The sequence below is a fragment of the Musca domestica genome, unplaced genomic scaffold (genome assembly GCF_030504385.1).
Source record: "Musca domestica strain aabys unplaced genomic scaffold, Musca_domestica.polishedcontigs.V.1.1 6, whole genome shotgun sequence".
Taxonomy (NCBI): domain Eukaryota; kingdom Metazoa; phylum Arthropoda; class Insecta; order Diptera; family Muscidae; genus Musca; species Musca domestica.
The window spans coordinates 2,601,064-2,614,645 of record NW_026712363.1 but is presented as its reverse complement, the minus strand read 5'-3'; the positions used below and the strand labels follow the sequence as shown (position 1 = coordinate 2,614,645).

The 13,582-nt window shown below is 35.1% G+C and overlaps 2 protein-coding genes and 1 long non-coding RNA gene across 10 annotated transcripts in view; 1 reads left to right on the top strand and 2 right to left on the bottom strand.

Annotated features, from left to right (window-relative positions):
- Positions 1–2,641: 2,641 nt before the first annotated feature.
- On the bottom strand, positions 2,642–3,075 carry LOC131805641 (uncharacterized). Its single transcript, XR_009343731.1, has 2 exons — positions 2,933–3,075; positions 2,642–2,747 (listed from the first exon to the last, which is right to left on the bottom strand). It is a non-coding gene; the product is annotated as an uncharacterized LOC131805641 (long non-coding RNA).
- Positions 3,076–3,545: 470 nt separating this feature from the next.
- Positions 3,546–7,778, top strand: LOC131805639 (uncharacterized). 4 transcript variants are annotated; one of them, XM_059129055.1, is made up of 4 exons: positions 3,546–3,681; positions 3,759–4,919; positions 5,112–7,610; positions 7,702–7,778. In XM_059129055.1, the coding sequence occupies exons 1-3, from the start codon at positions 3,678–3,680 to the stop codon at positions 7,343–7,345; spliced, it is 3,399 nt and encodes a 1,132-aa protein (XP_058985038.1). In that variant the 5' UTR covers positions 3,546–3,677; the 3' UTR covers positions 7,346–7,610; positions 7,702–7,778. The 4 variants fall into 4 exon arrangements, with proteins under 4 accessions (XP_058985038.1, XP_058985037.1, XP_058985035.1 ...); XM_059129054.1 differs by having other exon boundaries at positions 3,759–7,123; positions 7,183–7,610; XM_059129052.1 differs by having other exon boundaries at positions 3,759–7,610.
- Positions 7,779–11,056: 3,278 nt separating this feature from the next.
- LOC101889441 (limbic system-associated membrane protein) overlaps positions 11,057–13,582 on the bottom strand; it is a 324,341-nt gene continuing 321,815 nt past the window's right edge. For all 5 annotated transcript variants that reach the window (XM_059129061.1, XM_059129057.1, XM_059129058.1 and 2 more), the window contains exon 8: positions 11,057–12,042. In XM_059129061.1, coding sequence (XP_058985044.1) covers positions 11,881–12,042 — 162 coding nt within the window. In that variant the 3' untranslated portion in view covers positions 11,057–11,880. The remainder of the gene's footprint in view (positions 12,043–13,582) is intronic.

Below are 13,582 nucleotides of genomic sequence, written 5' to 3'. Positions count from 1 at the left end.
ACTCCTATAAATACTAAAGTTATACGCTACAAACAATTATAAACGAACTTTTGCACAAATGTGTATTCCAATCAATTGCACGTTTCGTCGGTAGGCAGGTCAAGTTCCTAATGAGCCATCACCATCAGGAATTGAAAATTTTTAATGGGATCTGGATGTGGAGGCAGAACATAGTATTTTAAAGATTTAAGCCACGTTTGTCAAATGAAGAGTTTTAAAGTTGATATTCACAAATGCCAACACGGTTTTATTTAACACTATTTTACTTGTTTACTATTGAAAAACTTAAAGGTATATTATTGCCAGATTATTATTTTTAAATGAAACTCGAATCTGAATGAAAGCCTTCTTCAACAGAAATGTAAGCTGTGTTTTGTATAACAAAAAAAACTTTTTTATGCTCACCGCCAGTATGTTTATCAAAGTAAAATGAAGTAATAACAACTAAAAAAGCCATATGTTCGGCCGGGCCGAACTTTGAATACCCTCCACCATTTGTAACGAATTTGGCAATTCTCAAAAACAATAAAATCCGTAAAAATTCTGTTAAAATCTAAAAAATACCGAATGGAGCTATTATATTAGGGCCTATACGACGACATGAACCTGCGTACGTAACATTTGTCATAAGCCATTACAATATTCAAATGCGAAACTTAAAAAAACTCGGTTATTATGTCGATAAAATCAAAATACCGAATATCGGGAAGTACCGTTGGGGGCTTTACGAAGAGGTGGACCTGCACAGACAATTATCTGTTATAGGCTGTATTACCCATTACGAACTTCAAATACCAAATTTGAAACAATTCTGGCGAAAATGTCCATAAAGTCATTAAAGTACCGAATATCGGGAGTTACCGTTATATAGGGGCTCTACAAAGACGTGGACCTGAATTTTATGCTGCTAGAGGTGTTAAAAACGGAATGACAAACTTAATATACCCTCCATACTATGGTGGAGGTATAAATAAATAGGTTAGCACAGACTTACCAACAACCCCAGTTTCAAGCTTCACTTAATTTGTTAGGAAGTTGTGGCAGAAACCTTCAAAATACCGAAAATAGGAGTTGCCGCTATATGGGGCTATACTAATTAACTTATAGACCTAATATAAACATTTCTGCCCAATTTCCAAGCTCTAGATTAAATAATTTAGACTCTATTGTGATTTCAACAGAGAGAAAGACGGGCGGTCGAACTTCGCTTAACTGCCTTATAATTTTATTCTGATAATTTTATACATACTTTTTTGGGTCTCCGACCAATATTTCGAGGTGTTGCAAACGGATTGACAAATTTAATATAGCCTGTGAGGTGAGGGGTATAAAAAGATGAAGCATATAGTGATAGTGATTGTCAATGTTTAATCTAAGTAATGTTTGTATAACAAACATGTAAAGAAACATTTAGGTACGGCCGGGCCGAATTTTTTGTACCCTTCACCATTTGGAAGATAAATCATATAAAAATATGCCAAAATGACGAAGATCCAGTATTCGAGGAATATGAGTCACTTATATTATTAGGAACATCCAATCCAAGTTTCAAACAATTCTGTAAAAAAGTTAGCTACAATCATCAAAATACATAATATCTGGAAGATAGAAAGGTAAAGAAATTATTGAAAATTATCCAAGAACTGAATTTTAAGTAATTCCAATATCTTAAACTACCTTTATATGAGGGCATAGATAAACGTGAACCTTATAATTGTACCTTCCCATATTCTTTATTTTGACGAGGTTAGCCCCAGTTTCCACCGGAATAGGTAAAAAATCGGTATTTGAAGTTCAAAATGATTTCTATTCATTGTGGCAGAACATTGTAAATATAAGCCATTCTTTCGTATACCTCCCGGTATTCAGTATTTTTTTACGACTTTAGCCGCTCTTCCCAGCGGAACAGCGTAAATTTGGTATTTGGAGATTCAAGTTGCTGTGACAGCAAATTGTCTATATAACTCCATGTTTCTGTTTTCTTCTTCTTCTGTTCTGTGTTTTTTTTTTTATCATTTTAGCATCAGTTTCTATTGTAATATTATACAATTCTGTTACATGTTATCTATATACTGTTGCAGAACATTGTTCATATAGGTTCATGCATGGTACAATAAGGAGGTAGAATAGCTTCGTAAAACTACAGAAATACAGCCCTGAGGCTTTGCCCGCTTTCTGTCAGACTCATTCAAAATTATATGCAACAAGTTGTTTTCTTTTTTGCCTTTTTTTCTTCATTTTTAAAATGAGTTACATAGCGCGAAAAATGAATGTTATGCCTCGGTTTTTCGCTCAAAAATATTTGTTGGAGATGGTAACCCTGCAATTACCAAAGCTAAAAAAGTGTAGCCAAATTTGAAATACCACTGTTATAAATGGCCGAAATATCCCAAGCGAAGAGGGAGACGAAACTAAATTTAAGCCAACATCTTCATTTTGTTTATTTTTGTTGTTTTGCTTAATGTCACTTTTTATATAAATAGGCCTTTATGGCCATTGTTTATTCCCTTTTTTGTTAGAACCCAAAAATAAGTAAGTCGTGTTAATTTTTATTGTTTTTAAATTAAATATTTTTATTTTTTTTTGTAAACTTAATTTTTGTTAAATTTTAAAATTCTTACAGAGAATAAACAACGACAACTAAACTCACTATTTGTAAACAAACAAACCAAATAAACGCAGCTTTTTATTTTGCCGAAATCCTGCCAGTCTTGTCATTTGGGAGCCAGCCGAGTTTAGGTTTATTCCTGGAAAATAACAAAAAAGGACAACTTTATTCTTTATTCTTTGTTTATTTGTTTTATGTCAATTTAATTTCTGTCGTCAATTGTCTTGTTGAATTCGTGTTTATTGTTGCTGTTCATTAAAACGGACGGACATTTTTTAAAAACAGCTGTCACCACTTTAAGTCACAAAAAAAAATAATTCTTACCTGTATTCAAGAAATTCTGCCGGTTTTATGCCACAAAACCAAGATCTAACCAGAAGAACCAGTGGACGCAGCACTCAAGGAATTCCGCCAGCCCGATATAACCCTGACACTTACGATATGTCTGTCGTTCGCTCACCAACAGGAGATACGCCTACCAGCAGCCACCAAAAACAGCAACAAATGCCAGCTGCAGCCGCAGCCGTCAATACACCGCCCGCCAATACTTCTAAATCTTCTTCTTCTTCTTCTCAGTTACAGCTCCAAAAACCGCCTTCAAATACACCAGCCAAAACACCAAATCCTGCAAATGAATTAGCCGAGATGAGAAAACTTATGAAATTTGAAATGGAACAGATGCAACGTCAGATGAAAGCAATGCAAGACGAATTTTTAGCAGCACAAGCAAAAATGCAAGCACAACTATTAAATACGTCACAGCAGTTTGCTTCTTTGCAAAACACAATGTCGCAGCAAGCATTGCCTACACTGACGTCACAACCACCAATTTTCTCAAATCAAACGACACAACAACCGCCATTGAATACGCCGCAACAGCCACAAAGGAATCTGCCACCACAGCCGCCATTGAATCTGCCACCACAGCCGCCATTGAGTCTGCCGCCACAGCCGCCATTGAATCTGCCATTACATTCAGTAGTTTTGCCACCACAAACAGTACCGCCAACAACAAGTCAACAGTTGCAGACTCAAGTGCATCAACTGCCGCCATTGTCTATCAACACAGATGAGTCTTTTCCAAATTCACTTTCAAATAACACCAACGGAAATGCACATAAAAAAATTTATCCCTTGCCTATTCTTTCAGGTCTTCCAGAGGAGTGGCAGGCATTTTTCGAAGCCTACGAGAGCACCACAACCGAATTTGGTTACTCCAATCTCCATAACATCATGCGTTTGAGAGACGCATTGAAGGGCCGAGCAAGGGAAACAGTGGAATCCATGTTGGGGAGTTCTGCCAACGTCAGCGCCATTTTGGAAATTCTGCAGGAAACATTTGGTCGACCAGAGCAACTTATCCGAAGCCAAGTAGAAAAAGTCCGAGCCATTCCACCGCTGGCAGATGATAATTTGGATGCACTTGTCAACTTTGCCAACAAACTCTCCAATATGGCCACTTTCCTAAAAAACGCCAAGGGTGAACACCATCTATCCAATCCATCGTTGCTGAGTGAGCTAGTGTCCAAACTGCCGATAAACCGCCAAATGCAATGGGCCGAAAAATGTCTGCAACTCCAGCACCCCGCCACTATAGTTGATTTCAGCGATTGGTTGGGAATATTACGCCGTCTCGCACATATGGTCCACGACACACAGCCAATTTCAGCAACCTCGTCCAATCGCCGACACACACAAACACAACAAAAAAAATACGCATATGTCGCTGTCAGTTCGAGCTGTCCAATTTGTCAGGGAGAGTGCAACAATATAAAAATCTGTCCACACTTTTTAAAAATGACCATCGATGACCGATGGAATAAAATTAAACAAATTAAAACTTGTTTTTGTTGCTTAAAGAGAGGCCACCAACTTAAAAATTGCCACTATAAGCGTCGTTGTGGCATAAATGATTGCCAAAAATCACACCACCAATTGTTGCACAAAACACTCGCGACGCCATCCCAGGAACCGAACCGAACATTACCCACACACGATTTGGAGCCACGAACGAACACCCCATCTCTTCCCGACGCACCGCCGTCTCAAACACAACGAAGAAATTGTCATGCCGCCCACTACACCGAAAACGTACTGTTCCAGATTTTGCCCGTGACGCTATACGGAACACACAAACAAATAACGACGTACGCGTTCATTGACGACGGCGCCAATGTGTCCATGCTGGACGAGGACGTTGCTCGCGAACTCGGAGTACACGGGAAACCGGAGATTTTAAAAATTCAGTGGCTTAATAACCAAAACATAAACGAAAAAACAGAAAAAATTAATTTGACAATTAGTGGTGTCGGTGAGTACAACAACAAGTACCCGATAACCAATGTTTACATTTCGTCCAATCTGTCATTGCCAATACAGAGTTGCCATCTGGCTCATTTAATTAAATCCCGTGAAATCGACCAAATCGCCGAAATTCCATTCCGGGATTATTCGAATGTTCAACCTAAACTAATATTAAGCTTGCAACATTCATTTTTAACAGTTCCCTTGGAAGCTCCTCGTATGATGACCGATGTTGGACCAATCATTACCCTAACGAGATTAGGCGCCGTAATTTATGGACCGATCCCAGGCGAGAAGAGTTCCAATCTTAAGCGGGCTTTACACGTTAGGAAACGTTTCGAGGAAGAAAATTGTGACTTTCTTAAGGAAATGCATACCATGATGCGGCAATATTTCGACGTGGAGACATTGGGTACCAAGGTAAATGTGACACCAATTCTGTCCATAGATGATGAACGAGCGTTAAAAATATTGAGAGAAAACACGAAAAGAATCGATGGGCGATATCAGTGTCCGCTTTTGTGGAAAGAACATTTTTCTCCAATTCCAGAATCGTACAATTTGTCGTACAACCGATTGCAGTGTGTGGAACGAAAAATGGCAAAGGACAGTGTATATGCAGCTCAATATTGCAAAAAGATAAGAGACTACGAGGAAAAAGGATATTGCCGTAAACTTTCAGTAGCAGAACGAGAAAGAAGGAGCGACCGAACGTTTTATTTGCCACATTTTGGCGTTAAAAATCCCAACAAAGACGGAATTCGTATCGTCTTCGATGCTGCTGCTGAAGTTCAACAATTTTCATTAAATAAAGCCTTATTACCTGGACCTGACATAAATAACTCTTTAATCTCTATTCTTTTTAAATTCAGGGAATTTCCTGTAGCCGTGTGCGGAGATATACAAGAGATGTTCCACCAAATTGTAATCGCCAAAGAAGATCAGGACAGTCAGCGATTTCTATGGAGAAATGGGGATCCCAGTCAACCCTTAGAAACTTATGTAATGGAACGGATGATTTTTGGAGCCACTTGTTCGCCCACCATAGCCCAATATGTAAAAAACCTAAATGCCCGAAGGTTTATAAATGAGTCGCCAAGAGCAGTACAAGGAATCATCGATCGTCATTACGTAGACGATTACGTCGACTGTTTCCAGACTGAAGGTGAGGCAGTTGAAGTGGTACGTGATGTCATAAAAATTCACAAAGAGGGTGGATTTAATCTCCGCAACATCAAGTCTAATTCCCTTGTTTTACAACGTATGTTTGGCAACCCTATTTCTGATGAAAGTGATGGCAACTCAATTTTTGATGATGGAATGGAACGGGTACTCGGTATTCATTGGCTGCCAAAATCAGATGTTTTTTGTTTTGAATTAAAATTACACAAAGTGGATGAAAAGATATTGAAATTGCAAAAAGTGCCAACGAAACGCGAAATGTTGTCTTTAAATATGTCCGTATTCGATCCATACGGGTTTCTTGGTGATTTTATGGTGACGTCGAAGATAATTATGCAAAATGTGTGGAAAAGTGGTATAAAGTGGGACGAGGAGTTGCCGTCCGCGATTTATAGCCGCTGGAAGACCTGGCTGGAGGAATTGCCTAAATTAAAGGATTTCAAAGTTCCGAGGTGTTACAGTAATGGATTTTTTAATGGTATAGTAGATTTGCATGTGTTTGTGGATGCCAGTGAAGATGCAATGGCTGCTGTGGCATACTGGCGTATAGTAACAAATTGTGGTGTAAGTGTTGTGTTCGTTATGGGCAAGACGAGCTGTGCCCCAACAAGATACCATACTATACCTAAGCTTGAGTTGCAAGCAGCAGTAATTGGAGTGCGAATGAAGGAAAAATTTTTGGAAAATCATTTGAAGAATATTAATAACATTTATTTTTGGTCAGATTCCTCAACAGTGATAAGTTGGATCCGTTCAGAACACCGTACATACAAACAATATGTGGCAAATAGAGTGTCGGAGATTCTGGAAAGCAGCCGTATGGAGCAGTGGCGGTGGTGTCCAGGAGCGGAAAACCCAGCTGACGAAGGGACCCGTGCTAAAGGACCCAAGAAGTACCAGCCAGAAGGACGTTGGAAAAATGGGCCAGAATTCCTGAGAAAAGAAGAGAAGTATTGGCCGGACGAGGAACAAATTGGAACATGTGTGGATCACAGCAAAACAGAGCTAAGAAACAAATACAAAGTTTTGGTGGCTTGCCAGGTATGTTTCTGTATTCCAGATATTAATAGATTTTCAAAATATCGTAGGCTGAAACGGGCAATGGAGACGTGGACGAGTCATCGAAGTATTCAGGGGCAAAGACGGAGTGGCACGATCAGCCAAGGTGAGAACGAGTGCCGGTGTATACCACAGACCTGTGTCCAAACTTGCCATTTTGGACGTGGAAGCGGCTGGAGACGGAGTTGGTGAAGCCTCCCCCTCTGGGTCAGTTCACGGGGATGGGGATGTTGGAGATGGTAACCCTGCAATTACCAAAGCTAAAAAAGTGTAGCCAAATTTGAAATACCACTGTTATAAATGGCCGAAATATCCCAAGCGAAGAGGGAGACGAAACTAAATTTAAGCCAACATCTTCATTTTGTTTATTTTTGTTGTTTTGCTTAATGTCACTTTTTATATAAATAGGCCTTTATGGCCATTGTTTATTCCCTTTTTTGTTAGAACCCAAAAATAAGTAAGTCGTGTTAATTTTTATTGTTTTTAAATTAAATATTTTTATTTTTTTTTGTAAACTTAATTTTTGTTAAATTTTAAAATTCTTACAGAGAATAAACAACGACAACTAAACTCACTATTTGTAAACAAACAAACCAAATAAACGCAGCTTTTTATTTTGCCGAAATCCTGCCAGTCTTGTCATTTGGGAGCCAGCCGAGTTTAGGTTTATTCCTGGAAAATAACAAAAAAGGACAATATTATACAACCTTTTCAATCTTTCAATTTAATGGTTAAACTGGTTAATAGCTTTAGAGCGCGAGCAATCTACGTGTCTTCCAATCATTGGTTTTTTGAAAATATTTTGTTTTCATTTTTCAAAACAATAAATACATACACAAAATTAACAGAAGTCGGGCATACTTAGAAAACATCAAATGTAATCAGCTGGTAGCTCTTTTTTTGCCTTTTTATTGTACCATGTATTTCCGTCGCCAGGTAACATGTGTAAATCGTTCATTTTCATACTTTTCGAATATATTTTAAGTCTTTACTAACATTTCGACAAATGTTTTATTTATTTATTTATTTCACCGTGTTCAATTCATAATACATACTTTTCTACCAAAAATAGCTCGTCGGAGAATATATTTCCAAAACTTTATTTTTCTCCACATTATTCCAAAAATCTGGAGATTACACATTCCTTTGGATACTGCGAAAAAGGAAATAATTACAAAATTTCCATTGCGGTATTTTCCACCAAACTATTTCAATTCAATAATTAATTCATTTTTTACCAGAAAAGTCAACTACCACGAGAAACGAAGATGGCAAGAATACTGTTCGGATTCGTTTCAAGGTAGGATCAGATACAATTCCCATAGTCGAAGTAATTATTCGCAATTAGATTCGACTAATCCTAAATCTAAGAAAATAACCAGATCCAGACGAGTTTATAAATTAAAACACATGATTTCAATATAAAATAACGATTGATTCTATTATTACATGTCACACCACGTTATTGAACCGGAGAGTTTCACCACCAAGGTTGGTATGGTATTTAATGCATCTTCTGCTTCTTCTAATCGCTAAACTTTTAACGATTTTTGGCACATAGCTTGAGTGTTGCAGAATGACTTGACCACGTAAATCCTCAAATGACGATGTCTTCGACGCTGACATACCGTCAAATCCTGATTCTTATTCTATTCCGCAACAACCCAGGTGAAAACATCCGAGATTTCGAGCTACAAACACCTGTCCGCACTCTTCTTGAACTAGCTGTTCAACGTAGCAGAGACAAGCATTGTATGTAAATGATTAATTTATAATTATATGTAAATGCTTGATGTACTTTCCGGGGCACGATCAATTTTCAAAGTGAACATAAATCCACCCAAGCATCAGCTGGCTACTAATTTTGAAAATAGACAGCAAGCTCAATAAAAAATATAGAGGATGTTCCAAACGATCATTTGTTGTGTGACATGGCATTTTCTTTTTTTTTCTTATATCTAAAATAACGATTCATACGATTAGCTAATAGTCCGACACATCTACCTGCTTAGCCCTGGAATTTTTTGTTCGGTTTACAGTTATAAGCAATAACATGTTATCCTTTTGCTATAAACTATAAACGCACTCAATTCTAATACACTGTTTTAGGGTTTTGTTAGGGTCTTTTTCTTTAATCAAATTCGGTCGTTGACATTATCCTAACGATATGTTGTTTTGATGTCATCAAACACAGGGTGCCAACCAATCCGACATAAAAATCGCTACAGATAAGTTTAAAAAACCACAAATCTCTACTGACTGGGGCAAAAAAACTGTGACGAATTGTAAAAACCGCAGAAAGAAACGGCAAAATAAAAAAAAATCGTACATATATTAATATTTTTAATCCGACTTGAACATAAAACAAACAAAAACTTAGGCCAAAATACTTCACATAAACAACAAACTGTAATCAAAAAGTAAAACTGATCACACCGACACATATAAAAACCTACGTTTCTCAGTTTATTTCCAAACTCATAAGCTCTCAAATCCTATATAGAAAGTTCGTTAAACAGTCAATATGAGATCGGCCAGTAATCCTATCTCTTAATTAAGTTCGTCCTCAAAGTACAAAATTGTCATTTGAATTTAAAAGAAAGTCAAATCAAAATAGTGAACAACTAATAAGTTTATTCTCCAATTGTTGTTAAAAGTAGTATTCTTCATGGTACAATAAAGAGGTACAACAGTTTCGTAAAACTACTGGAATACAATTTTTTCCTGAATATTAAAATAAGCAAAAAAGCGCAAAAGATGAATAACATTTCTGGATTTTGTTTAAAAAATATGATCCAAACTGTTCACTGTATCAATTTCATGGCAAAAATGGTTTATATGTAACGCGCGCCCCACAATAACGTTTCTTCTAACAATTTATTTTGAAAATTTCTTGTATTTTTAAACAATAAATACATGCACAAATTTGGCACTCAGAAAAAATTGTAGCTGGTAGCTCTACTATATCTTTTTATTGTACCCTGATTTTCTTGTTCAACCTTATTTAGACCTTGGTCTGATATTCCTTTTCGTTTGCTTTGTAATTGCTTAATACTAATGAAAATAAACAATTTTGAGTAAAAATCGCTACTTTAAGCAGCCAACATCGCTAGTTTAGGGATTTAAAAAAGAATATCGCTAATTTGAATTATGGTGATTAGCAAAATAAAACATATTAGTATAAATCAGATTTATAAATTTGTTTGTTAAAATGAACGAAATTAAATATTTTCGTAGAGTTTGGACATTTTCATTTCGTCTCAAAATGCAACAGAGCCTGATATCTCTCCTTATGTTCATACGAATATGACAATTGCTTTGTCTGCATTGTCGTAGGTATATACCTAAATTTTTGTTTCCATTGCAATATTATAAGGAGATAGGTTACACTTTGCGAAGCATTGGAACTACAAAAAGCTGCATTAATACCAAATTTACTTGTTTACAAGAATAAATATAACGTTAAGTTTTTATTTCTAGAGAATACCATGACGCAAAGAAGTAAAATTTCCATAGAATCTAATGAGTATATGTTACGTATGTAAGTATATACCTATTGCTTTTGACAAAGAATTTGGTAATATTTTTATAAACAATTTTTTGGCAAGCTATTTTATCTATAATAGTTGGAAATAAAATGTGATAGTAAAATTAAAATTTCAAAGTTGTTGAACCATTATAAATGCATAGGAAAACGTGAATTATTAAACAGCGTATTATCGACTGATTAATTTTTATCTCACATAAAACAAACATTAAACAAAGTTGCTGTTATACGAAAATATAACAAGACAATATACATAGCTTACGGGAAAAAGTTGAAGCATAAGTTGGATTTTTAATTTTTAAAATCATTATTTACATTTATTTTTCATAATCGACAAATGAAAGTTTCTTTCGTAATAATGTTTGAACAGTTTTTATATATTTAAATAAAAAATAATTCTACTTATAACTGAATATCTATGGATGTAGTTTACCATGTCGAGATCTGCTTCAATAACTACATACATACATTGATTCATTGATTGCTCTTAATTAATAGCTATTGTGACAATAGTAAAATCTAGGTTTTATCCAATATTTTGTTAAACAAATTAAATATTTTAAGGAGTATTACGACGGCGTTGCTTTTAGGCAAAACTGTCGTTCTACATCTTCTGCATAGATAATAATGGTGGGTATATAAGATTCGGTTAAGTCGAATACATTTACGTTATTTTATGGTTAAAACTTACGAATAAAACATTTAATGTTTATATACATTTGCTTATTTTATACATTGCTAAGATTTTTGTCATGTTAGATATGAAATACATATATAGCACGCTCATACATACTAAGGATTCGTAAATATAAGGTATCATATCAACACACTGCTGCTAAAGTACTTAACTATTGCCATCTATGGGGCCATATCCAATTGATCAACCAATTACACATCCTAAATATTATAGGTTTTACATGTACCTGTAATATTTAAAACTTAAACAATCACCTTATCTTACATATGTTTTTATAGTTAACATTTGCGAAAAATGTAATGAAAACTAAATGTGTTATATATAAAAATGGAATATGAACAATGGACACAATGGAATGAATTTCGGTCTCTATAAATAACTATCTTTAGAAATACAGAGATAAAAAGTAGAAATATTGTAACAAATAAACACTTAATGTAAGGCACATTTCATAATTTAAACAATAATTGTCAGATAATATAATTAAAAGGAATATGTCTCAAATAAACATAAACAAAATGACAGAAGTACACAAGTAATCCATATTTTGTTTTTTACTCCTCCTGAAATTCCCATTTTATATTCCATATCCAAATCTAGAAGCAAATCGTGATTTCTTGTATAGAATTGATGTATGTCACTGATCTGAAAATATAATAAAAATAAGTTTATTGTACAAAAATTATCCGTATATTTAGCTATTCATAAAATGAAAATAGATTATAATATTTTAAATTATATTTTGAAACATAAATGTTTTTGAAAGCACAGTTACCAGTTAAATCTTCTGTTTCTCATAGTAGTTAGGTATATTTCCGTACAAAACTCTTCGAATTGTAAGAGTAAGTTTGATGACATATGAATTAAAAGGGATCTATGTCGACAACTCAATTCATTTCAATTTAATGCCCTTCAACTGACTATGGAGGGTATATTAACTTCGTCATTCTGCTTGTTACTCCTATAAATACTAAAGTTATACGCTACAAACAATTATAAACGAACTTTTGCACAAATGTGTATTCCAATCAATTGCACGTTTCGTCGGTAGGCAGGTCAAGTTCCTAATGAGCCATCACCATCAGGAATTGAAAATTTTTAGTATTTTAAAGATTTAAGCCACGTTTGTCAAATGAAGGGTTTAAAGTTGATATTCACAAATGCCAACACGGTTTTATTTAACACTATTTTACTTGTTTACTATTAAAAAACTTAAAGGAATATTATTGCCAGATTATTATTTTTAAATGAAACTCGAATCTGAATGAAAGCCTTCTTCAACACAAATGTAAGCTTTGTTTTGTGTAACAAAAAAACTTTTTTATGCTCTCCACCAGTATGTTTATCAAAGTAAAATAAATAAATAACAAGTAGAATAGCTATATGTTCGGCCGGGCCGAACTTTAAATGCCCTTCACCATTTGGAACGAATTTTGCAATTCTCAAAAACAATAAAATCCGTAAAAATTCTGTAATAATGTAATAAAATCTAAAAATACCGAATGGAGCTATTTTATTAGGGCCTATACGACGACATGAACCTGCGTAGGTAACATTTGTCATAAGCCATTACAATATTCAAATGCGAAACTTAAAAAAACTCGGTTATTATTTCGATAAAATCAAAATACCGAATGTCGGGAGGTACCGTTATATGGGGGCTATACGAAGACGTGGACCTGCACAGACAATTTTCTGTCATAGGCTGTAGTATACATTACGAACTTTAAATATAAAATTTGAAACAATTCTGGTGGAAAATGTCCCTAAAATCATTAAAGTACCGAATATCGGTAGGTACCGTTTTATGGGGGCTCAACAAAGACGTGGACTTGAATTTTATGCTGCTAGAGGTGTTAAAAACGGAATGACAAACTTAATATACCCTCCATACTATGGTGGAGGTATAAATAAATAGGTTAGCACAGACTTACCAACAACCCCAGTTTCAAGCTTCACTTAATTTGTTAGGAAGTTGTGGCAGAAACCTTCAAAATACCGAAAATAGGAGTTGCCGCTATATGGGGCTATACTAATTAACTTATAGACCTAATATAAACATTTCTGCCCAATTTCCAAGCTCTAGATTAAATAATTTAGACTCTATTGTGATTTCAACAGAGAGAAAGACGGGCGGTCGAACTTCGCTAAACTGCCTTATAGTTTTATTCTGATAATTTTATAT